General features: G+C 42.5%; 1 protein-coding gene across 3 annotated transcripts in view; it reads left to right on the top strand.

The window, feature by feature from the left end:
• Positions 1–5,268: 5,268 nt before the first annotated feature.
• LOC121860708 (CD109 antigen-like) overlaps positions 5,269–26,636 on the top strand; it is a 126,776-nt gene continuing 105,408 nt past the window's right edge. For all 3 annotated transcript variants that reach the window (XM_042358009.1, XM_042358010.1, XM_042358011.1), the window contains exons 1-2: positions 5,269–5,364; positions 11,740–12,167. In XM_042358009.1, coding sequence (XP_042213943.1) covers positions 11,848–12,167 — 320 coding nt within the window. In that variant the 5' untranslated portion in view covers positions 5,269–5,364; positions 11,740–11,847. The remainder of the gene's footprint in view (positions 5,365–11,739; positions 12,168–26,636) is intronic.

Below are 26,636 nucleotides of genomic sequence, written 5' to 3' on the forward strand. Positions count from 1 at the left end.
TATTTAATGATTCCTGTGGTATTTGTTTTTGGTCTTGTCTGTTGTTGTTGATTTGGCAGCCATCTTGGATGTCTTAAGCACTAAGAATAATGTATTGGTTGAAGTTTCGCTTTTTTATATGACACAGATACAAGTTGTGGTTACGGTCGATGTCCACCATCCAGCATTTTGCATGATACCTGAAAACGGAATTATGCCCAACACTTAAGCTTACTAATTAGCGCTAATTTGTTAAATACTACAAAGGATGACCTAATGGCTTACGGTATTATAGTAGCTGTATGGTTAATGAAGTGACAGGGCAATAAACTCCTGCTGGGAACGCACCACCTGAGTGAGAATTCAAGGTGTGACGCTGCCGGAGGGTTTGGGGGACACCCAGCGCTTCTAACAACCGCTGGTTCTGCGCTGCGGAAAACGGTAGTGATATGAAAGAGAGGAACATCATCTCAGGTGGCCTGATACACCGTTAGTCAGAGAGTTGATATTCACAAGTGTTCTGTCACTAGGTCACCACACACACACACACACACTCATACACCTGTCAGGTCATGAACACACCCTCATGGGAGATGGGGGGGGGGAGGAAATATCTACGTGAGAAACACTACTAAGAGTATCCTGAACAGTGAGAGATACAGATTTGTTGTAATGTCTCTCTCTCTCTCTCTCTCTGTGCGCGCACGTGCTTCCACCTTGGCCCTTACTAATCTCCCCACAGTGCATTTTAGTTAAGGACAACCCGAAAGCATTTGGAGTGGAGGGCCGTGATCGCCAACCCTCAGACATACTTTATATTTCAGATCATCAATAGTACAGCCACTCAAAAAACTATCCATACAAAATTGTGTTGAGAAAAAATGACACAATTTCCAGATCATTCTTCTCAAAGACGAACTGATAAATGTGTGACTGATTGTAGTTTAAGGAACAATTTGATATAGTTAGGACTTCTTGTTTTGTGGCGGTGACGACGTGGGGGAGTGTACAAATAGGCCACGTCGTGGTGTCCAGGGGGAGGTGTTGCAAGCTGGGGGGGGGCACAAGGAGTGAGGGGGTGGGGGTGATTAAGAGGACGGCGAAGAATGGATAAACGGGTACATTGAGTAAGGTTTGTGGGGGGAGTGAAGGATCCCTATAGTAACAGCTGTCGTTGTCACCACATACAGTCCGGATTCTCAAAGTTTCGTACGTTATAAGTTTAGTTTCCCCGTAAACTTGGGATGTGAGAACGCATTATTTGGTTTCAGTTAGAGAACACCACGAAAGACGATGACCGAAACGGGATCAGATTGTAGTAACAGTCGCCCGTAACTTGATCCTTATATCCTTAATAAGGAGAACAAAGAGACGTACTCGTCTATGGGAACCGAATCTTAATACACAACAGAGGGTGGAGGGGAGGAAGAGGTGACCTTGTATTGACGAGATGTCTCTGAGCAGATGATGCTGGTAATACCTCCCAGTCTCCTAGACCACCTATCCCATCTGCTGGTAGTCCCCCCAGTCTCCTAGACCACCTATTCCACCTGCTGGTAGTCCCCTAGTCTCCTAGACCACCTATCCCACCTGCTGGTAGTCCCCTAGTCTCCTAGACCACCTATCCCACCTGCTGGTAGTCCCCCAGTCTCCTAGACCACCTATGCTGGTAGTCCAGTCTCCTAGACCACCTATCCCACCTGCTGGTAGTCCCTAGTCTCCAGTCTGCCCCCTAGTCTCCTACCACCAATCCCACCTGCTGGTAGTCCCCAGTCTCTGCCACCTATCCCACCTGCTGGTAGTCCCCCTAGTCTCCTAGACCACCTATCCCACCTGCTGGTAGTCCCTAGTCTCCTAGACCACCTATCCCACCTGCTGGTGGTCCCCTAGTCTCCTAGACCACCTATCCCACCTGCTGGTAGTCCCTAGTCTCCTAGACCACCTATCCCACCTGCTGGTAGTCCCCCCAGTCTCCTAGACCACCTATCCCACCTGCTGGTAGTCCCCTAGTCTCCTAGACCACCTATCCCACCTGCTGGTAGTCCCCTAGTCTCCTATCCCACCTATCCCACCTGCTGGTAGTCCCCCAGTCTCCTAGACCACCTATCCCACCTGCTGGTAGTCCCCCTAGTCTCCTAGACCACCTACCCCACCTGCTGGTAGTCCCCTAGTCTCCTAGCCCACCTATCCCACCTGCTGGTAGTCCCCTAGTCTCCTAGACCACCTATCCCATCTGCTGGTAGTCCCGCCAGCCTCCTAGACAACTTGTTCCAATACATCACCTTATTCCACGTGTGTGTACACCTGTTGAAAAATACCATTACGGTGTGGCATTATTATTTGGGTGTTCTTAAATGTTTGTGTATTGATGCAAATATTTTTATTGAACTTGACACAACACAGAATTCAAGTATGTTTTAAAATGCACAATTATAGTCGTAGATCAAGGGTGAAATATGACAATGGTCGTATTCCAGGGTCCGGCTGTTGCCTCACCGAACGTGATATACAAGGTACTGTGATTTACAAGGTACTGTGATATACAAGGTACTGTGATATACAAGTTACTACTGTGTTATGCAAGGTACTACTGTGTTATACAAGGTACTGTGATATACAAGGTACTGTGATATACAAGGTACTGTGATATACAAGTTACTACTGTGTTATGCAAGGTACTGTGTTATACAAGGTACTGTGATATACAAGGTACTGTGATATACAAGGTACTGTGATATACAAGGTACTGTGATATACAAGTTACTACTGTGTTATGCAAGGTACTACTGTGTTATACAAGGTACTGTGATATACAAGGTACTGTGATATACAAGGTACTGTGATATACAAGTTACTACTGTGTTATGCAAGGTACTGTGTTATACAAGGTACTGTGATATACAAGGTACTGTGATATACAAGGTACTGTGATATACAAGGTACTGTGATATACAAGTTACTACTGTGTTATGCAAGGTACTACTGTGTTATACAAGGTACTGTGATATACAAGGTACTGTGATATACAAGGTACTGTGATATACAAGTTACTACTGTGTTATACAACAACTACTGTGTTATACAAGGTACTGTGATATACAAGGTACTGTGATATACAAGTTACTACTGTGTTATACAAGGTACTACTGTGTTATACATAGGTACTGTGATATACAAGGTACTGTGATATACAAGGTACTGTGATGGTACTGTGATATACAAGGTACTGTGATATACAAGTACTGTGTTATACAAGGTACTGTGATATACTGTGAAGGTACTGTGATATACAAGGTACTGTGATATACAAGGTACTGTGATATACAAGTTACTACTGTGTTATACAAGGTGTTACTGTGATATACTGTGATATACAAGGTACTGTGATATACAAGGTACTGTGATATACAAGTTACTACTGTGTTATACAAGGTGATATACTGTGTTATACTAAGGTACTGTGATATACAAGGTACTGTGATATACAAGGTACTGTGATATACAAGGTACTGTGATATACAAGGTACTGTGATATACAAGGTATACATAGGTACTGTGATATACAAGGTACTGTGATATACAAGGTACTGTGATATACAAGGTACTGTGATATACAAGGTGTTACTGTGATATACAAGGTACTACTGTGATATACAAGGTACTGTGATATACAAGGTACTGTGATATACAAGGTACTGTGATATATTACTACTGTGTTATACAAGGTACTACTGTGTTATACAAGGTACTGTGATATACAAGGTACTGTGATATACAAGGTACTGTGATATACAAGGTACTGTGATATACAAGTTACTACTGTGTTATACAAGGTACTGTGATATACAAGGTACTGTGATATACAAGGTACTGTGATATACAAGTTACTACTGTGTTATACAAGGTACTACTGTGTTATACAAGGTACTGTGATATACAAGGTACTGTGATATACAAGGTACTGTGATATACAAGTTACTACTGTGTTATACAAGTTACTATTGTGTTATACAAGGTACTACTGTGTTATACAAGGTACTGTGATATACAAGGTACTGTGATATACAAGGTACTACTGTGTTATACAAGTTACTATTGTGTTATACAAGGTACTACTGTGTTATACAAGGTACTGTGATATACAAGGTACTGTGTAACCTAACCTAACCTAACCTTAAAGAACCTCAGTATTGTCGGCTTCTCCTTCATGGAAGATCCTTATGAGATCGTCGGGGCTAAAGAGGCCAGGGCCGGAACTATCACGTCTATGGTCACCTATTATGTATATTGATCTCAAGGCCATTAAGTATTAAACACAACAACACCTTATTGCATTTTAATTACTGCTGTATCCATCTGTCTTAACATCCGTCCGTCCGCTCGTTTCTGTCCCTGTCCACTTTTACCACAAAGAATCATTAAGGCTTCATACATTTACATCAGACAAGTCCTGTCATCGTAATCGAGAAGCTAGTAGTCTTGGGAGTTTTATTTCAGCAAGGAGACATAGTCTACATAACCTAAGACTCTGGCAACACAACCCCTGAACTATCGTATTGTCTTATATAACTAACGAAGTGTTCTTGATAAATAACACCAAACACCTACACCTTTTCAACCTCTTGCACTTGGGAGACGAAGAAGGACGAGTATTGATCTAAACTACAGGTCGCATGTGAGGGTGGTAAGTTGGTGGCTAGCCAGGTGGTTATAGCTACACTTCCCACCCAGGGCATCTGTTCTTTCGCTGTATATCTTTGAGTTATTTGAGAGTGCATAATACACACACTCGCACAACCATGCTTATACACGCACGCAAGCCATTTCCAGCTGCTTCCCTACACCCACAATGTAATATTACTTGGAAATTCGTATCTTATATTTGATTTCGTTCATTTGCCCTGGCAAGTGATCGTTCCAGTACTTCAGGTGGGTAGCAGGTATGAGGTCTCGTGTCCAGGATGACTTGTTATTGTCAGTCTGTTTTTTCCACTCGTTCTTCGTGGATTTCCTAGTATTTTCCCTACAGCTGGATCTGTTTCTTCTATTGTTACTACTACTACTACTGCTGCTGTTACTGCTGTTATTGTTACTACTACTACTACTGCTGCTGTTACTGCTGTTATTGTATCTGTTGCCGCTTCTGCTGCTGCTGCATCAAAAACTTCTAAAAGTTCGCGCTGGCTGTTCATTTCCGGCAAGAGGAACTTTCCGCGGTGCTGTGAGGGGCGTTGGAGGGTTGTGTGGAGCAACTCCGCGCGAGGCGGGTCAGTCAGTGCTAGGCTATGAAGGTGAGTGAGTGAACGCTGCCGGGCTGTCTCCATCCTCGTCCACGCTGCCAAGTGACCTCGTTTAACCCTGCTTCTACAAAAGCTGAAACGGACTGTATGGAGATGGGATTACCCTCTGCGCCTTTGTTACTTTGATTTTTATCGATCCATATATCTAGAACATAACGCCCGGCTTCTGTGACTTACTCGTACATGAAATGAGCGGGGTTAACAACTCCCGTGAAATACCAGATCGCGCGGTTCAATGTGCTTTAGTTTTTGAAAAATTTGTAAAACCTGTGAGGTATTGAGGCTGGTTGCATATTATACTCCCAACAACAAAAATGATTTAGGTGTTTGTTGACGTGCTTGAGGCTAGAGAGGATAAACCCTGCGTAATGTACCAGCAAGACCGGGTGGCCAGATGCATGTCACATGGGCGTGGGGGACGCGGGGTCATAACCGTATTACAGTCTCGTGCTTGGCATCGTCGAACACACACTCACTACCACGTTATATATTGTATGTCTGAAACACCTGAAGATCTTACACCAAGTTCTAGTCGAGCGTTAGGAGGAGCTGAGCGCTTCTGCCACCCCATGTAGTTTAAAATAAGTCGAGGCTCATGTATATATCAGATTTTCTCAAGTATTGTTCACGATTTCGAGAAGTGTCGCCTTTCTTTGACCGAAACAAGCGGTAAAGGCTGATCACGTTTTGGAATACACCGACCAGGGTCCTGACACCAACTATTTATTAACCTCCTATGGCGTTATTTTGAGTTACAGTAAAGAATACTGGGTCCTGCACGTCGTATGTGTTTCACATAGAGTCATATATGCAAATTTGAGGTGGAGCACAGCGAAAGGTTCAGAGAGACTGGTGATCTAACTGGACCACACGTGACTGTCTCCACCTGCACCACGGCAGTTTTTCTTTTCTGGTTGGGTATTTTGAACAGAGGTGCTGGTGACCTCGGGTGACGTGCAGCCTGTGTGTGTCGGCTAACAGATGGTTCTCGGGTAATTGTGTTTATCGTCGTCACTGGCGAACTTCAAATACGGCAAAATGTAACCATTAAGTGTTTCAACAAATTGCCATCCCTTTAAGTCACAATTTATCAATGGTTTCCGGAGTTGACACTGACCAGTCTTTTAGCCATCCCAGGACCTGACACTTGTAACACAGCCATTTGTAGCTTAAGAAGGAAGAATCTCTCTCTCTCTCTCTCTCTCTCTCTCTCTCTCTCTCTCTCTCTCTCTCTCTCTCACCTTTGTTCTCCACTTGACCTAGTCATCACGATATACCGTGCTAATGTCCTTCACTGAGATAGAACCGGGGTAACCAGTTTTTTACTTTATTTACATAAGATACGAATAACACGTACAGAACATCTTCGTGTACAACAAATACACACTTAACCTACAAGATTTAATTTTCCCAGGAAGCGACGATATACAGTGTGAGTGAGAGACATTTTTTCCCCATTAAGTATAGCACAAGGAACCTACTTCCTTGTCATCGTCTCTTGAGTACGAGTGGGAAGAGACAGCGACCAATCCTATTATGCTTATGGCGGATGTAAAAACTGGTGTGTGTGTGTGTGTGTGTTGATGGCTGCAATACATGGTGCTGCATCAGATAATCACATTTAATCCACGTAAGGGTGAAAATTGGCTGTGAAAGGATGGTGGTGTTAACGGGCGCTGGTCGACAGTACGCTACCAGGAGTTGCTTGTCGTCATTGTTGTTGTCATACTGAATTGTATTTCTTTATTTTTATATACGAGCATTGGATTGTCGGTAGTACTGTTTTGTGTTGTGTTGCAGAATTGTGTTGCAGTAATTTGTCATTGTTATTTCGTTGTCTTTTGTTGTGGTGTATTGATTTTCCTTGTTTTGTCATTCTGGTGGTTTTTGTTCTGAATCATGTGTATAGTGTTCGTGGGAATAAGTTTCTAGTGTTGTTGAATTGCCAACATTGTTTTCCATTGTTGTTATTGTTTATTTAAGAAGAAGTTCCAAGTTCTTACTGCTTGTGTTACCAGGTCTGTGTTGTGTTGTAACTGTGGTAGTGTTGCCATATTTTGCTTTTCTCTTATAAAGCTTTATTATTATCATTATTATTATCATTATTATTATCATTATTATGTTTCCTATCATTATTATTAACTTGTTCAAATATCTCAATTTTCACTGTACTTTTTTGTTTTAATCTAATCAAAGAATTGTTATAAAAAGTTGAAGTGGGAACACGGGACCTTGTTCCACCCTGTCTGTTGCAGTCGGTGTTGTGTAAGGGCGAGAGAGCGAGTCAGTCCTGGTAAGAGCTATTTCTATACCCTGTCTACAGGAGGCGAACCTCAGCTAGGGAGATAAGACTCATTGGGATGACCTAAGATTATTATATGACCTTGTCTCTGAATAAGGTGATTGAGGGTACTGTAATCAATTCACATGAAAATCAGCCACCCTAGCTTATTTCACATGTTGAATATTGATTAAACACTCAAATGCTTCCGAGGGGTTAGGTTAAGTTAGCGTTGTCCTGATGAGGTGTTGCTGCCGTGGTAGTGTGGAGGGGCGAGACCCAGCGCTTGTGGTGGAGGAAAATGGAAGTTGCTGGTTCAAGGTTACAAGATTTGAAGATTATTTTTTAGTGTGTATGTGTGTGCGTTTGTTATCTCTCTCTCTCTCTCTCTCTCTCTCTTACACACACACACACACACACAATAAATAAATAAGGTCAACTACAACACTTGACCGTCCGTAATATACAGGTTATCGTTATAATCAACATGACCACTTAATAATATCACTTAAGACGATCCCATTCCTATAAGGCAACCCTATAATCTCATAATTCATGGGAGACTTTAATATAAGACTCTCTTGACAATAACGGTCTTAGATGAGGTAGCGACTGTCATGTTCTTTGGGGGAAGTGATGTACAGTATATATATATATTAAGGTCAGGTAAGCGACGGTCATATTGTACCAACACTCGCTTGTGAGAAGTGGGTGAAGGTGAGGATGAATCATACATACGTTTAATTATGTATACAATTTATCATGTATACGTTAAATCATACATACCTTTATTCATACATACGTTTAATTATACATACGTTTAATCATATATACGGTTAATTATACATACGTTTAATCATACATACGTTTAATTGTTAAAATTATACATACAGTTAATCAAACATACACCTCTGAGTCCTATATGTATATAAGAACATAAGAAGAACATAAGAAAATAAGGAGTCTGCAATAGGCCGGTTGGCCTGTGCATGGCAGCTCCTGTCGAGAGTTACTACCACTCTCTATCATCCATGAATCTATCTAGCCTCCTTTTGAAACTTTCCAGAGTTCCCGCACTTACTACAAAGTTGCTAAGCTTGTTCCACTCGTCCACCACCCTATTTGTGAACCAGTTTCTTCCTATCTCCCTCCTAAACCTAAACTTATCCAACTTGAATCCGTTGCTCCGAGTCCTATCCTGCTCGGATATTATAAGAACTTTATCTATATTCCCTTTATTGATTCCTTTCACCCACTTAAATACTTCTATCATATCTCCCCGCACTCTTCATCTTTCTAGGGAATGCAAGTTAAGTTTCTTTAGCCTATCCTGATATGGAAGGTTTCAAAGTCCCGGAATCATTTTTGTCATTCTTCGCTGCACCGACTCTAGTGAATTTATATCCATTCTATAATAGGGGCACCAGAACTGAACCGCATAATCGAGGTGCGGCCTGACTAGCGCAAGATATAGTTGCAATAAGACCTCTGCACTCTTGTCACTTACACTTCTAGATATAAAACCCAATACTCTGTTTGCCTTATTTCGAACATTAACGCACTGTTTTCTAGGCCGTAGGTCCGGGCTTACAAGTACCCCTAGGTCTCTTTCACAAGTCGACTTCTCTAGGTTGATGTTGTTAAGGCTGTATACATTATAAGTATTTGTTCTTCCAATATTAAGTACGCTGCACTTGCTGGGGTTTTTTAAATATTTTTTTGGTGAACACGTAAGGAATTAAGGCTTAGTGGTGTCCTTAAAATTAATAGGTCTATTTTTAATAAATTTCTAAAGGAAAGTATAAAAGTGATTTTTAAGGGAACCTATATATAAGAAACCAAACTCACAAAACCCAGTATATAAACCCTGCTTTATTTATTGTACCAGGAGGTTTAAGGTTTTTTTATATCTATATACATAACACTACACTATAAAATTAAACATATTGATCTAGTTTTGAAATGATATAAAATGTTGCTTAATCGTTATCCTTATCCGAATTATTGAGTAGGATAATACGATACACACACGCACACACACACACACACACACTCGCGCGCGCGCGCACACTCACACACGCGTTGCTTACAGTAGTAGAAAGTAACAAACAAAGTGTCATGGTGTTCTTCAACTTCATAAGAGTGTCGCTGCTGTTGCTTCATGTACGATAAATCCTCTTCTTTTTCTTCTTCATTGTCAAAGAAGTTGTATTACCAGTTCATATTCTGTGTGTGTGTGTGTGTGTGTTTTAGTGTGTGTTTCTCTATATTGTATTGCTTTTCACTCTCTGTATGACGTGACGAAGTTATGGTGGGCTCTTAATGGCTAACAAGGAGTATATAAAGATCAGCTGTCTGTCTGTCTGTCTGTCAAGTACAAAACACTAATATCTCGTGAATACCGTGACCCCCCCAAACGTCAATTGTATGTACGTGTGTATGTGTGTATGCGTATATTGCGGATATATATATACACATATTGTAAAGTAAATTAGGAATGACGATGTTCCAGCTTATATTATTCATGCATAACCAACCACTCACTCACCATGGCACGTCTGAACTCACTCCCCGCCACACCTTGTAGGGCTCGCTAGGTCTGGCTTCTCCTCCTCCTCCCTGGCTGTCGTTAGTCTGTGATCTGATCCAAGAGTGCAGTGAGGTGAGTACCGGTGTGTTCCGCCATCAGTCCACTACCGGTACTCGACCCATAGCGTGTGACCCATAGTGTGTGTGTGTGACCCATAATGTATAACCCATAGTGTGTGATCCTTACAACAAAAGTATTAATTAGCTCTGGGGGGGTCTTGACAGGTCATCGCTCCCCTCGTTACGTCACCGATATGGTAGACCGACCATGAATGTTTGATGACACCGAAGGAACAGAACACGTAAAGACACGTAGATACACATTGAGATTTGAGAAACGGGGACATGGGTGGATGGATGACGTACAGGAGACATGTCATGCCTTGGAATTTTATCAGTAATTGACTCTCTGTTCCTAGTGTACTTCGCCTCACTCATGAAGACACAACTCTCGCGTGGCGGATATAACACGTCACGCGAGGTAGATAATAAACTGAAATTAGTCAGAAAAGTCGTACCGTTAGTGTGTGTGTGTGTGTGCGTGACTTGTCTATGTTTGTGTCTGTCTGTCATGTATGTATGTATGTATGTACGTGTGTATGTATGAGAGAGAGAGAGTGAGATTGGCCTTTACACACGCTTACGTCGCTGCCTGTATACTGAATCACGTGCTCGAATACACATGCACCTGCATACAAACACAGGTATAGTTACATGTGTAGACAGTCACAGAGTCATCCACGTTTACCTGTACACATATACGTATACATTCTGGCACGAAGGAACACACACCCACACACACAAAAGGTCAATTGTTTATTCCTTGAGATATCATTGACCTGTTTTTCATGTAAGCCTGAATTAACTTACTAACTCTCTCTCTCTCTATTTCGTAGACAATGATACAGGCACACGGCAATAAGGCTACAGAATCGCTGTAGCCGACACACACTGACACTCAAGAGCTGTCACTGTTCAGCATTGGGACATAACGTGTATATTAAGACTCTTAAGTAAACGTTCTGTACATACTAATATCATTCACCTCAAAGGTTAGGTTAGGTTACGCTAGGTTAGGTTATAATCTTAAGATGCAATAAGTTAGGGTGTCTAATCTTCGGGTGATTTTTACAACATGAATGGTTTAATAAGGTTTGGGGTCATGTGAATTGTCAGGAATCAGTTGGAATTTAACATTAGTGTCTGTATCACTTGTGTCAATTGGTCACCTCCACACTCGTGCTTGTAGGTGATAAACTATTGACGTATCTGCTAATTAAATAAATTAAAAAAATTGAATTAGGGTTTTCAGTGACCGGTTTCATATGCGAGTCGGGTTTTCTCTCGGGTCTGTAGGCGAGCAAGTAACAAGTCGACTACGTAACACACATGCACAACGTATGTAACACAAACACTAGGTAACAAACAAACGTGTCACCTACATGGCAACCAACCTCGTTCTCTCGTGTCCCATAGATTAAAACAGTTCAGTAGACAGAATATGTCGTGAGACAACAGTACTGCTTCTTGTCTTAAGTCATGACCCTGCCAGAACAATTTAGAATTAAAAATGTATCTTCTATTTTTCAGTCACCTTGTTGCCTCAATATGACACACCGAAGTGTTCAGCTGTAATACAAAGTAGACGTTATCCATCACAATATCCTAGCGAAACACTCCATCTTCTCGTCGTTGAACATGATGAACACGAGAGTGAACAGTGTGCGGTGCTTAACCCTAGTAATCCTAGCATGCTTAACGCCGAGTCCTTGGGTGGCTGACGCACAGAACCAGGTCGGTGGAACTGGGCGGTCACTAAGTAATAGTGGTCTAAGTATAAACGGGCGTGTGGCGAGTGGTCGTACCCTTGATGGTGGTGGAAACAAATGGCAGCAGAATATGCCGCCGGAAGATCTTGAGAGAAATTATGAACGACGCGGCCACAGTGACAACAACAGCGCCTACAAGAAGATCCTCACCGGCCGTAGGGACGCCTTTAACGGTCTACACAGCAGGGCGTGAGTAACCTCTACCTTCTCCTGTACTACTACTGCTGGTGCACTATGTGTCTGCCTCTGCTTTTGTTTACGTTTACTGCGCCTCTCTCTCTCTCTGTACAGTTCTGCCTCTCTCTCCCTCCCTGCTTACTCCTACGTCACCCGTACCCCCTCTATATATCCCTACGTCATTCTCCTTCCATCTACCTACCTCATCGTCCCTCTCTCCTTCCCTCCATCTACCTACATTCATCCCCCTTCTCTCTGCAGTTCTTCCTTGTTATACATCCCTCCTTCTCTCCTTCCGTCCCTACCTTCCTCCATCACTCGTATGTAAATGTGTCCTTCTATATGAACGAGTCTTGTAAGGTAAAATGTGTCACCTTTCTTACTATTTCATTGATAACTTTCTGAATATAAGTTTGACCTTAATCTTCTCTACATTATTGGTCGTCTTATATGTATAGGATGTATTCATATCTGAGCTTACGGTCTTTATATGTAAGTTTTATTGATATAAGTATTTATATGTGTTCCATCCCTCTACTTCAGGAATAAGATTATCCACTTTGTATGTACTGTATGTATGTATGTTTGTACGTTGATGAATTTTACTTTATTTCATGACGTGGATAACATCCCTATCTTTATTTCATTACTTACAAAAAATCTATAAGTGGATATTGCAAATGTGCTTTTGTTCTGTGTAAGTGTTGACGATTCAAAGATTTTTAGTGTCTACTTATTGTATACTTGCCTGATAAATTGAAGAGCATATTATGATAAGTGTACCTTTGATAACACCACTTTTAATGTTTTATAAATGTACTTAAAGAATTAATGATACTTTACAGCTTACAACACAAAATATAGTAATTGTATATATTTTTAACAAGGATATTATTTGTATGGTTAGAGTGACGAATTTGTTCTCTTTATGGGTTAGCAAGTCTCGAGTGTGAAGCTTAGTTGAGGAGGCGATATGGACACACACACTTTCCCTCTCTCAACTGGTCTATGACACTTGGCTGTGGGTTAAGTCGTAAATATTTCAGTGTCGAGCGTCTTAGTAGGTTGTTACCCGAAGTCTGTATCTTTATGAGTAAGAAACATGAAACTTGAGCACAATAAAGCTCCTGTTAACTACCTGAGTCTTGTGTTTTGGTGATAACTGACAAGAAGTATACGAGGCAGGTAAACGGGTGATCAACACGCCCTCAGGTGTTGATGATAAATGTTTATTGTGGAAAGGGTCAGCTGATAGGATGATGCAAGTCTCTCTCTCTCTCTCTCTCTCTCTCTCTCTCTCTCTCTCTCTCTCTCTCTCTCTCTCTCTCTCTCTCTCTCTCTCCGTCAATGAACTTCGCACAATAAACCTAACCCACACAATATACCTGGCCCCGTTCCCACGCCTCCTCCCTGCGCTACAGCCTTCCATAGCAGCGTCTCTGTGTTTCTCGGTTGTTGGTGGAAAGATTTCTCTCCTCCCTGGTCAGTTTTTTGTTTGTTTTTTTTAAGTAGTGCCCTGGTTTTTATGCCCTATTGCTGTTAAATCATCAGTGAGGAAAAGGGAAAGTGGTTGCGGTTGGGGATTAGCTAGCGTTTAGCTCCTTTGCTGTACAAGAGTGGGTCAGTGGAGATAAGGTGATAATGAATTGGGGGAGAACATTTATCCCTGTTGCTACACAAAAATTGGAGGAAGGTGGTAGTGTGTAGGGAGAATATTACCCCGTATAATACAGAGAGATAAAGGAAGGGGGGGAGGGGGAGAACAGTCAACCCCTTCGCTAAGAGACGAGAGGGGGTGGCGGTAGGTGAGGGCTGAAGGGACGGAGGGGGAAGGGGGGGAGTCAAGGCAACGATATAAAGAAGAAGAATATTAGCCTAACAACTTTAATGACAAAATTGAGGTACAATTTGCGTAATCTGATGGGGTCAATCAGGTTCTACTCAGATTAGGCTAATTATACCTCAATTTTGTCAATAAAGTTGTTAGGCTAATATCCCTCTTCTCTATGTCGTTGCCTTGATTCCCCGAGGACAACGTTCATTCGGTCCCCCAATTTAGCTACATCATCGGCCGTTGCCGTGCCAAACAAAGCGCTTTGGATGAGACCCACAAAATTAAAGAGACCCCTTTTTCGTCGTGCCTGAGAATGCACTTCTTGAGCAAGATCCGCTTGAGACGCAGGTAGATTTTTCCCAACATCGACGAGAAACTCGCGAAGGTTCTGGAGACGAAAGTGTAGAAGGTCTATAGTTTGTGAAACTATTGTCGAATTCTTAGAAGCTGTGCTGAGACCATGACGAATGTCTAATGCTGATTGTAGTTGGCCGTCGACGTTTTCCATCTGACGCGGAAGTTGGAGTAGTGGCTGTGTTTCATACTTGATGTTCACCACGTCCTCAACTATGAGAACGCGTCCGAGAGGTGCCACAAGTGCACCTGGTTTGAGGACTGATGTGGACATGTCCGTCAACACAACGGTGCCACAACAGAGTAGCAGCAACACACTGAAGATCCAAGCCATTCTGTAAGGAATTACAAACGATTTAACGTCTACTTGCAGGACGTAGTTTCATAAAATAGTCATTTGGGACACTCTGCTTCTGGACAATCTGTAAGGATGTATCAATCACATCATCATGTACTGGAGGTAATACATTTATCTGGGTCTTCTTCAGACGATCCGCGTGCACGACATCTGCGATCTGTGCATTAGGCTTCCAAATTTTGAATTTGTTGCCTGATTCTTTTGAGATTATGCGGAATGGACCAGAAAATTTTGCCGAAAGTTTGGAGTTCCTTTCAGGTTCTCTTAACATAACAGCGTCCCCAACGTTTAATGCGACAGGTTTAGCTTGTTTATGTTATTTGATGATCATTTCGGCGCGTGACGCCGCTAGATGTGATCGTACTTGGGTATGAATATCTGCAAAGACATGAATTTGTTTTGCCGCGAAATCATCCGTATTATAAACCGGGTATGGCGTATCTGTAAGGATGTCGTAAGGTAGACGTTTATCTGTACCATAGACAATGTAGTAGGGTGTTTTGCCCGTAGAGCTATTAACTGACCCATTTATCGACGCTGCAACCTGCGGTAACCAATCCTCCCATGCGTATTGAAAACCACTGACAATTGGACGCAGTATTTCTAGGATTTTACGATTGGTTCTTTCAACAAGGCCATTAGCCTGTGGATGATAAGCTGTCACAAAAGTTTGTTTAATACCATATTGTGCACATATATGCGCTACTAGCTGATTCTTGAACTCTGTTCCATTGTCAGAGAGCAGAACTTTAGGCGTAGTATATGGACATATAAGATTCATCACTAATGCATAGGCTACTGCTTCGGCCGTTTTGCTTTTTAGTGGGACCAAGACCACGAACCTTGAAAAATGATCCACACACACTAAGACGTAGCCTGATCCCTGATGACTCATTGGGAGTTGTAACAAGTCAATAGCGACTGTGTCAAACGGACGGTCTGGTGTAGGATATTGTAGAATCGGGGCAGGTGATCCTGTTGAACCTTTATGTTGAGCACACGCCAAACAATTAGCTATGTGTAATTCTATGTCTTTCTTCATAGTGTTCCAGAAATACTTCTTTCGTAAATCCGCTAAGCATTTATCACGACCTTGGTGACCTGCCTGTGGGACATCGTGGAACAATGTCATTACTGCTTTGCGCAACGTGTCAGGTACGACTATTTGAGACACATTACCCTCAGGAGATTTTCTCGTCCTATTGAGTATGTTATGTCGTAATTCAAACTGACTTAAGGGAAGAAATAACTTGGGGAGTTTAACATCCTCACCCGATTCGAGAACAAAAATAACAGCTGACCAATATGGGTCGCGTCGTTGCTCATCTTCCAGTTGCAATATGTCGCTCAAGATAGGCATAGGGTACCTATCAGGGATCGTTTGATCATTGACGCGCCTGAAATCTATAACAGAGCGCCATCCACCATCCTTTTTCGGGACGAGGAATAATGGGCTATTAAAGGGGAATTTTGAGTGTCTAATAACATTCTCATCTAACATACCCTGTACCATATCTTGCACTACAGCGCGCTGGCTATGAGGTAGTCTATGATGGGATGTTAAATGTGTCTGACCTAGCGTTTCCCCTGGCAAGGCTACTATATTTCTATAGTCGGCAAGCAGCTCTAAAAGGCGTGTCTTGCCCTGGGGATGATCGATCACCTTAACATGTGGCGCTATTTGATCTATCCTGGCCAGTCGAGTCTGTTGGCAATTCGCAACAATACCTCGAATTGGGAATTTATTTGGTTGCACTTCGACATTGTTGTGATATACTAGAAAATCACACAAATAACATCCTTTCTTTAAGATTCGCTGAACGCCTGTTCGATTTAGAATCAGTACGTCGGTCAAACCACCAGGGCGTATAGTGCTCAGGGTAGATTCACATGACAGCCCTTTTACCTTGCATGTTTCCGGGAGACACACAACATCTGTGCCCGTGTACACGTTGGGTAGTTCGACAGTTGCTTTGGTGATTTCCTCATTTTGGTAATGGAGAGTACTCTTCAACACTGCTGGTACGATCGTCCAACTCTTGCTGCTGTAATCACGCTGGGAAAGTGTGTGGTTGAGGTCAAGAGGTATCTCTGACGCACGATCCGCCTTCCTCTTAATAGGATTGGTAGACAACACTTTCGTCCTAGCTGTGAGCATAGGTTCAGAATGACTCATTGCTGTGTAGGAAACACCTTTAAACGTAACACTATTATTACGTGGAAGAACATCTATCATGTTCTTTCGAAGAGTTGGTAGACCAAGTAACCCGTCGGCTGGCAAACTAAACTGCTGGACTATATAGAAGTCCGCGTAGAAGGGAGAACCACGTCTTGAGAATCTGAGTGGTAACGTCACCATTCCTTTGATGCTCAGCTGAGTACCTGAAACTCCTTCGAGCTCAGCGTTACTAGGCCTCCATTTGAAGTTGCGGTGAGGGAATTTACGTTGTAACTCGTGATATGATGTCAAGGCCAATACATTAGCGCAAGCACCTGTGTCTATATCAAGAGCCAATCTGGTATTATCCACTCTCACCGGCACTGACAACACTTCCACTTTGCTAAACGCCGCTACTAACGAGGCCGCTATAGAAGTGCTGTGAGGAGGGGTGGGAATTACCCTATCTATCCCTCTCCTTGTTGTGGTGTGCGCTGGTCTTCCCCAGACGACTTGTCCTGGGGACCTTTCTGCTTGCGCCTATACGACACCTCCATTTCACTAAGGTCCACTCCCCTAGCCCTTATTAGCACATCGCACTCATGTGAACTATGAGATGTTGATTTGTGAAGAGCGCACCATTTGCGCGCTTTCTGGTTAAGAGGAGGTGCTGGTTTGACTCCCTCACTGTTTGACCTTGAGAATGGCTTTGCACCGGGTGTGGCCTTAAAATGTGCACTATTACCTCGGAGCTAAAAACAATCTTCCATTACGTGGCCACGTTTATTACAATGTGCGCATCGTAAAGATGTTTTCTGTTTATATGTCAGGCGGGGAGGAGCAATCGGAGCTAGCTGTGTCGCATAAGGAGTCTGGGAGTGAGGCATCTGCGCCATCTGAGGCAGCTGGGGTTACGGTGACGTCACTGAGGTCTGCGCCAGTAAGGGGCCCGTAGCCTGGGGACAGAGCTTGTTTGCGTATTCCACCATATCCAGGGGTGGTTCATACTGTACTTCCTGTGCCCGGCTATATAAGGGACGACTGATGGAGAGGAGAAAACTTATTAGTTCTATCAATGTTTCCACATTGTCCGCTGACATATCACCCCGCGCGTTGTACCAGTCTGAGGACCGGAAGGTCGCTTGCATATCCTGGCGAACCTCGCCTGCAATGTCGACAGCGTCGACAGGCGTTTCATTGCGTATACCTGAGTACAGCGATCCAACCATCTGAATATCCATTGCAGCTGGCCCAGCTGTGGCCTACCCCCAAAAATCCCAATTAACGTTCGCTTAAACTTTTCATAGTCAGGGCTTTGCAAACCAAACGCATTCAAACGACTGCCGGCATAGGAACCCTGCATTATATGGGAACGTACATATGCTTTTTTTCTTCGTCAGTCGTTATGTGACTAGTGCGCATGCTATCTTCACATGCACGAATAAAATGTGCGACCCCATAATCATCTTGTCCCGTGAAATTTAGAACATAGTCGCCGCGCTGCATGATATTAATAACATTATCAGATTTAGGTGTGGTAGTAGTACTGGAGTGAGGGTTAGAGGACGCCATTGTAGTGTTAGTATTAAGCAAGTTAGTATTCTTACTCCTAACAGAAGGCTGGGTTAATAAGGTTGTTACCGATTTAGCAACAGATAGCCTACACTATCACCTGTAACAGGGGTAACTGTTTTTGTATACTTAGGTGAGGTACTATATTGATTACCAGATCGTAGGGTACGACGGTTTAAGTAATCAAATGATTCGTCAATAACTTTCTCACTACTTCCTACAGACTCATTTAACCGTGATCCCGACTCAAAATCAATGTCAGTCTGGGCTTGATCATCGACGAGTTGGTTACAAGCAAACAGTTGCGCTAGGCGTTCAATGTCATCCACATTAGACATGGGAAACTTAGAAATTGTCTATTAGTCCCCCTTGGGTCAATGATTACTTAACAGTAAAAGCAGATCACTTGCCTCTCATTTACAAGACAAATGAATATGAATTGTAGTTAATTATTAAGCTATCAATAAGAAGACAGACAATTATAAACCACTGTAAATTATAGGATTTCAATACATTAATCTTACATTCGACACTTTACCATTGAAATAATCCTATCCGACTAACCTATAGGTGTGAAGATATCTCTCGAACGTGTTCATGTGTGTAGAATTATGTAATTTAAATACCTATTTATATAGATGTTACGTCTGTATAGAAAATGTGATCCTTCAAGCCGAGTTCTGAGTCGAGTCTTGGGTGATGCGCGCACTGCTCCCGGTTTCCTTGGCAACGATGAGACCTTCTGCCTTGGCGAGAGACGAGTCCACTTCAAACTAGGGGAGTTTCTCCACCGGCGATCAGAAACTGCTGATGATTGGTTACCACTCTGGTCGTTGCTGGTCGCTAGCGAGACTGCCGTGTGCCAAGTCTTCACAGTCTACGTATATATGGAGATCTTGTATGATGACACCGGAACTTCGTAATTAACGCTGGCGACACAACAAAACTGTTCAGCTGCTTGTGAAATACCAATTGTTAGTCCAGGTTATGAAACCTTTCTTCAACACTGCAACACTGTAACTAGAAAATGCTGAGTGGGGTCTACTTCAACCGGCACATTCTGGATACTTACCAACAGGCTGTATGTCATGGGTTGCGTTAGGCTTACCCACGCAACCAACTCCAAAGTTTGTTTTACCAGAGATAAGACGCCCGGCGAGGCATAACTGGGACATGTATTTTTCAATTAGTGTATGTTAGCCAGCCTTTAGGGGGGTGGGCAGTGAAACAGTGTTGTACTGTTCATCGCTTCACACCCAAAAACCTCATTTTAAGAGTATCCCCTGAGCCATGGGTTAGTTAAGACGTCGTCTCCATCCTCTCCCTCCTGAAAGGGGGCGGGACACCACCACACAGAGTCCTCCACCGCCACTCCATCCTGTGAACCGTCGTCGACACGAGACTAAGTGTGTTAACCTAGGTTGTTATCCCCGTGGAAATATCACTTGTGGATGCCTGGTTGCGACAAGAGCAATCCAGGCTGGCCTATCAAACCTACAGTAAATGGTTAATTAATTCACGCTTACAGAGTTCTCCTGCACGACACCCGTCTACAGTGACCGTGATCAACACGAGACTAAGTGTGTTAACCTAGGTTTGTTATCCCCGTGGAAATATCACGTGTGAAAGCCTGGTTGCGACAAAAGCAATCCAGGCTGGTCTATTGCACCTAAATGGTTAATTCAAGTCACGCTTACCAGTTCTCCTTGCCGCGATAACCGTCTACAGTGACTGTCAGTGACGCGAGACTATGTGTGGTAACCCAAGAGTACTTTTTGTTGTTATGGCCGTGGAAAGAAGTTCTTGTGATGAAGCCTGGTTGTAACAAAAGCAATCCAGGCTGGCAGTAAATGTATCAATTGAAGAATTAGGGCTCTGTTAAGTCATACCTACAGTAGAGTAATCACACGTGTTCCCAAGTTGATAATTACCTCTTTTAGAAGATTAATTTTAGTACAGCGTGAACGTGAGTGACTCATATATACATGCAAATTGTAAATCATTGTATGGAAGCTTGACAAATAAATGTAAGTGCAATTATCTGCCCGTATCTGTGATCCTATCTTATTATTACTAAAGGTAATGACTGATTGGTTATGACAAAGTATAACCAATAACTTAGATGGATGTTGAAAATTAAATGAATTCATTAAATCATCATTTATCAAGTATAAATCATGGAATGTCGAGTGGTGGAGTGAACTTCTACGTAGATACGCCATAATCTCCTGTAAGTAATCAGTGTGAAGGTATCGAACTCTGCGGTAAGAAATAAGAAATACGACATATTATTATCTTTATATAATATAATCCACTCCTACTACCACCGATCCACCCCAAAACCATGACACTGTAATATATGTATATTACGAATTCTGCACGTATTTGTATGTGACAGAGATAAGGAGCACTCACTAAATATCATCGTCTCAATACGGGATATAGTTTTATACACTCGGATTATGTAACGCGACACTGCTGTGTGTTTTCAGTTTTTCTCAAAACACAGACGGTTTATACGACTACCAGTTTGAAGAATCCGTACACACCGCTTGCCACCTATATGAATCGGCTGCTTGTGCAATTAACCAGGCCGTTCACATATATTTATTATTTGGGTTTAAGTATCGAAACCCAAACGGTAGTTCATTGTTTTATTATAAAAGGTTTGTATATATAATTCCTGAGTGTAGATCGACCGAAAGTCTCACTGTCTAGGAGTGAATGATAAAGGGACGGCGTTTATGTATTATAAACGTTAGGTCACGTCCTTACGATATAAGTTGATGTGAGCGACTGACTGTGAGGGCCTCGCTGTGCGGGCTTACAGAAATGCTGACTATGGGACTCTTCCTCCTGGGAGAGTTGCCCGCTCACGTGTCCAACTCATAAGAACATAAGAACATAAGAATGGAGGAAACTGCAGCGGGCCTATTGGCCCATACTGGGCAGTCCCGTTTACACCCAACCCCTATTGCTCATATGAGCATCCAACCTATGTTTGAAGCAATTCAGCGTATTCGAGTTAATGATGATATTTGGTAACTTGTTCCATTCATCCACTACTCTGTTTCCAAACCAGTGTTTACCTATTTCACGCCTAAATCTAAATTTGTCTAATTTAAAACCATTGTTACGAGTTCGCTCCTGGTTGGATAATTTGAGTACCTTTGTAATGTCCCCTTTGTTTAGCCCTGTCTTCCACTTATACACCTCTATCAGGTCGCCCCTCGCTCTACGTCTCTCGAGGGAGTGCAAATTAAGATGCTTTAACCTGTCTCTATACTCAAGGTTCCTAATGCCCGGGATTAGTCTTGTCATTCTCCTCTGAATTCTTTCCAAGGATTCTATATCCATTCTGTAATACGGTGACCAGAACTGAACTGCGTAATCCAGGTGTGGTCTCACAAGAGCAAGATACAGTTTTAGGATGACCTCGCTAGTCTTGTAACTAACACTCCTTTGTATGAACCCAAGTACTTTATTAGCATTGTTACGAGCAAAAACACATTGTTTACTTGGCTTAAGGTTCCTACTTATCATTACTCCTAAATCTCTCTCGCAGTCGGATTTCTCTATGGCATCGTTGTTCATCTGGTTTATCTGGTTTCCCTGTTTACATCTCCTATACTGAGTACTTTACATTTGTCGACGTTGAATTTCATCTGCCATTTTTCAGACCATTCGAAAAATTTGTTTAGATCTTCCTGTAGTTTTGCTGAGTCCTCGTCAGATTTAATAACACGTCCTATTTTAGTGTCATCAGCAAATTTGCTTATGTTGCTGTCTATGCCGATATCTATGTCGTTTATGTATATAATAAATAATAATGGTCCAAGTACTGAGCCTTGGGGAACTCCACTTGTGACGTTGCTCCAATGGGACTTAGTGCCGTTAATGCTCACTCGCTGTTTCCTGTCCTGTAACCACGCCCTAATCCATTTAAGGATATTACCTTTGATGCCATGTGCTTCTACCTTTCTAATTAGTCTTTCATGGGGGACTCTGTCGAAGGCTTGTGAAGCCATGCTGGGAATCATTGATCAATCGGTGCTTCTCCAGGTGATTTCGAATAGAGTTTGAAATGATTGCTTCCAGTAATTTGCCTACTATTGATGTTAGACTGATTGGGCGGTAGTTAGAGGATAGTGATCTATCCCCCTTCTTGAAAATCGGTATTACATTCGCTATCCTCCAGGATTCTGGTACTACACCTGTTTTTAAGGACATGTTAAACAACTTTGCTAAGGGCATACTAAGCTCTTCCTTACATTCCTTTAATACTCTGGCAAATATCTCATCGGGACCAGGTGACTTATTAGGCTTTAGTTTGTCTATTTGCTTACTAACATCGTTACTAGTCACTACTATCTCACTTAATTTGTTTTCTTCACTATCTCTGAATAGAGTCGGTGCCTCGGGTATCATGTTTAGATTTTCGGTGGTGAAAACTGTTGAAAAATATTTATTCAAATTATTGCTCATTTCTCCGTCGTTATCAGTGAGCTCGCCGGAGTCTGACCGTATTGGTCCAATCTTTTCTCGTGTTTTAGTTTGATACATTTGGTAGAATCCTTTGGGGTTTGTCTTCGCCTCCCTTGCTATCCTTACCTCATTATTCCTCTTTGCTTTCCTTATCTCGGTTTTAACTCTACTCGCCAATACCCTATAATAGTCCCGGAGGTGAATTTCGCCACGATTTATCCTTCTACCTATAGCCTTCCTTTGGCCAATGATGTTCTTTAAATAATTATTTATCCATTTAGGTCATTGTTGTCTGATCTGAGCTTACTTATAGACAGTGGAAAGTTACAGGGTGGTGAATCTGAATATAATATCAGATGTATTGACCCATTTATATAATATGTTCTGTTGATGAGACAGGGGCCCATTACAGTTGCTATAATGAGACGGAGGAGACACAAGTTTGTAGAAGTAGAAGAAGGAGGAAGAGATGGAGGAGGAGGGTTCAGGTCATCGATGTGGAAGGCAAGAGAAGGTCCACATCAAGCTCTTACTATCGAGTCCTGGAGGATGTTAGTGGAGGGAGGGAGGGAGGGAGGGAGGGAGATTTCAAAACTAATTTGTAAATAGGAAAAAAAGTTGACAAAAAGTAGACGATCCATCACTAAACAAGGGCAGGTATTAACGGGGAGAAAACATCAAGGCTATCGGTGTAAAGAAACGGAGTACACGAGACAGGTGTGTCGGGCCAGTGGGGGAGGGGTAAGGTGACGCTAAAGGGGCAAGGTGATGCTGGAGGGCCAAGGTGACGCTGAAGGGGCAAGGTGACGCTGAAGGGGCAAGGTGACGCTGAAGGGGTAAGGTGACGCTGAGGGGGCAAGGGGACGCTGAAGGGGTGGGTGTGGTAACGAAGGGGAGGGTTAGAAAGCATTAAAGTGTAGAGAAGGGAAGGGAAGAGAGGATGAAAAATTACCACCAGAATAAAAAGGTAATTAAAGGTTGTCAAGGTGGATTCGTAGAGCAGAGCAAGTCACACACACACACACACACACACACACACACACACACACACACACACACACACAACCACAAGATACTGAAGGTAACGAGTGCAGTAGAAGCAGCTTTATAACTGTGTCGTGAAATATAACGCGAAAATATTAACCCCACAATTTCCCTGGTTGAAACAAAACTCTTTAGAAAGTGAAGTTGACTTGTGACTACTTTTTGCGTCTGTACTTGACGACTATTTTGTCACCAGTCACTGAAACGGTTGCCAGGACGTTATTTTTGTTCTTTTCGTCATTACATCTATAAGAATAACAATTAGACTAAATTATGTCTTTGAGGAACATGATATAATGTAAGTGTCGTAGGGATATTACAAAGGTTAGGTTAGGTTAGATGACCTTAATCCAGGCAGTTGTGAGTTTAATGGTGAATGGTGAAATAGGAACACTCTATAATCTGAACTAGATTGATTATGGTGACTTGAGGAATTATTTACAGGATGCGTTATGCCATAGATGAAAAACAAACATCCCTCTCGAGCGAAAACATTGTTAGTCAGGTCAGGAGAAGCGAGATGGTGGGCTGACGTTGCCAAAAGTGTATCAACGAGACGATGGATGGATGGCGTGAGGCAGTGTGTGAATAGTACTGGGTGTTGCAGAAGTCCGTTAACTCCTTCTTCAGTAGCAGGAGCGATATAGTAGAGGCCATTACCATAGTGCCTTAGAGCCAAGGTACATCAGGTGTGAGACAAGAAGGAGGAGGAGGTAGCAGCCTGACGTTTGGAACACCCTGTATAATCATGAAGGCCAGATCATACCTTACCCCTTCCTCAGGCTCGAGCAAATTATATAATGACTAGACCTTCCCACATCGTGTACGTACTGTATTATGTACGTCCTTATGTACGTACCTGCATGTGTGTTTTGTTGTGGATTACACTGAAATTTGTTACCCTCGAGAGTTTGTATCTGCCGGAAGTATGGTGCAGTGACTTTCCTGAGGCAATGTTGAGGTGGTGGGGGAATGAGAGGATATTGTGTGTGTGTGTGTGTGTGTGTGTGTGGAGACTGGTGTATGATGTGCATGACTTCACCTGCCTGATTGTGGTGGCTGTCATGCACGCATCACTGTCAACACCACACGTCTACCACCATTCAATACAACCAGGGCTCCACACTCACTACACCCAGGGCTCCACACTCACTACACCCAGGGGTCCACACTCACTACACCCAGGGGTCCACACTCACTACAGCCAGGGCTCCACACTCACTACACCCAGGGGTCCACACTCACTACACCCAGGGCTCCACACTCACTACACCCAGGGCTCCACACTCACGTTTCCACACTCACGTCACCACACTCTAAAAATGACTTAAATTACAATATTGAAGGTGTTGGTTGGGCGGCGATAACGCGCTTACCTTTCACCACCGTGTTCCGAGTTCAAATCCTGGAAACAGATATGAGAAGGGAGTTTTCCAGCGTGACCCTACCAAACACAGCAGGCTATCTCCGGCTGGTAACACTTGACAAAGAAGGTCGTAACAAAGAACACACCGACAGCCCCAACGTATAGTACAGCTATTGAGTGGTGGAAATGATAAATTAAAGCAATTAGTATATGTATTTTATGACAAATGGGCGAATTAAGTACATACATAAAGCGTCAATTATTATTATTATTATTATTATTATTATTATTAGTATTATTATTATTATTTTTATTATTTTTATCATTATTATTACATTCTTGTTATTACATATATACTGTACATACATGGTCAGGGTTTGGGAGAGAGAGAGAAAGAGAGAGAGAGAGAGAGAGAGAGAGAGAGAGAGAGAGAGAGAGAGAGAGAGAGAGAGATTTCCTCGTGGTTTAGATAAGGAATAAGACAAAAGAAGACAAATTGACACATGTTTATACGGTGCTCTCCAAATAGATCCAGTATAATGATCAGTGTAACATTATAACTTAACATAAACCTAACCTAAACCCTAACCCTAACCTAAACCTAAATCCTAAACCTAACCTAAACCAAACCAAACCTAACCTAAACCTTATCCCCCCACAAATACTCTTAGGATGGTTAATCTTTAGGGAAAATAAACTAGGAGGGTGATTCTTCAGGTGATCGTAATTAACTATAAGACTACAGACATTCCTCTCCGAGCTATTATTAATAAACCTCCTGGATTACTCTTAACAATTGTTGTATCTGTAAAATATTGACCGATTTACAACACAACTATAGAACCGGTTCCAAGCGGCCATCATCCTCATTTATGAACGACCTTCTTCATTGACATGCGACCACCATATTATAAATGGCGATACATACATACATACATACATACATACGCAGCTTATACACGCAGTTGCAAGAGCTTCCGCCATTGCCTTTGTATATAATGAGGTTGTCCACGTGGTGCAGGCATGTGTGAGGAGACTGACCACGTGTTGAACCTGTGGCTGAGTGAGACGAGTGGTGAGTGTTTATAAGGCTATCATGCTCACAATACTATCATGCTCACAGTACTATCATGCTTACAATACTATCATGCTCACAGTACTATCATGTTCATAACGCTACCGTGCTCACAATGCTACCAGCTCACAGTACTATCATGTTCACAACGCTACCATGTTCATAATTCTACCATGCTCATAACGCGACCGTGCTTACAATGCTACCATGGCATCATATTACATGAAGTACTAGA

Source organism: Homarus americanus, unplaced genomic scaffold, assembly GCF_018991925.1.
Source record: "Homarus americanus isolate GMGI-L3 unplaced genomic scaffold, GMGI_Hamer_2.0 scaffold23617, whole genome shotgun sequence".
Classification (NCBI taxonomy): domain Eukaryota; kingdom Metazoa; phylum Arthropoda; class Malacostraca; order Decapoda; family Nephropidae; genus Homarus; species Homarus americanus.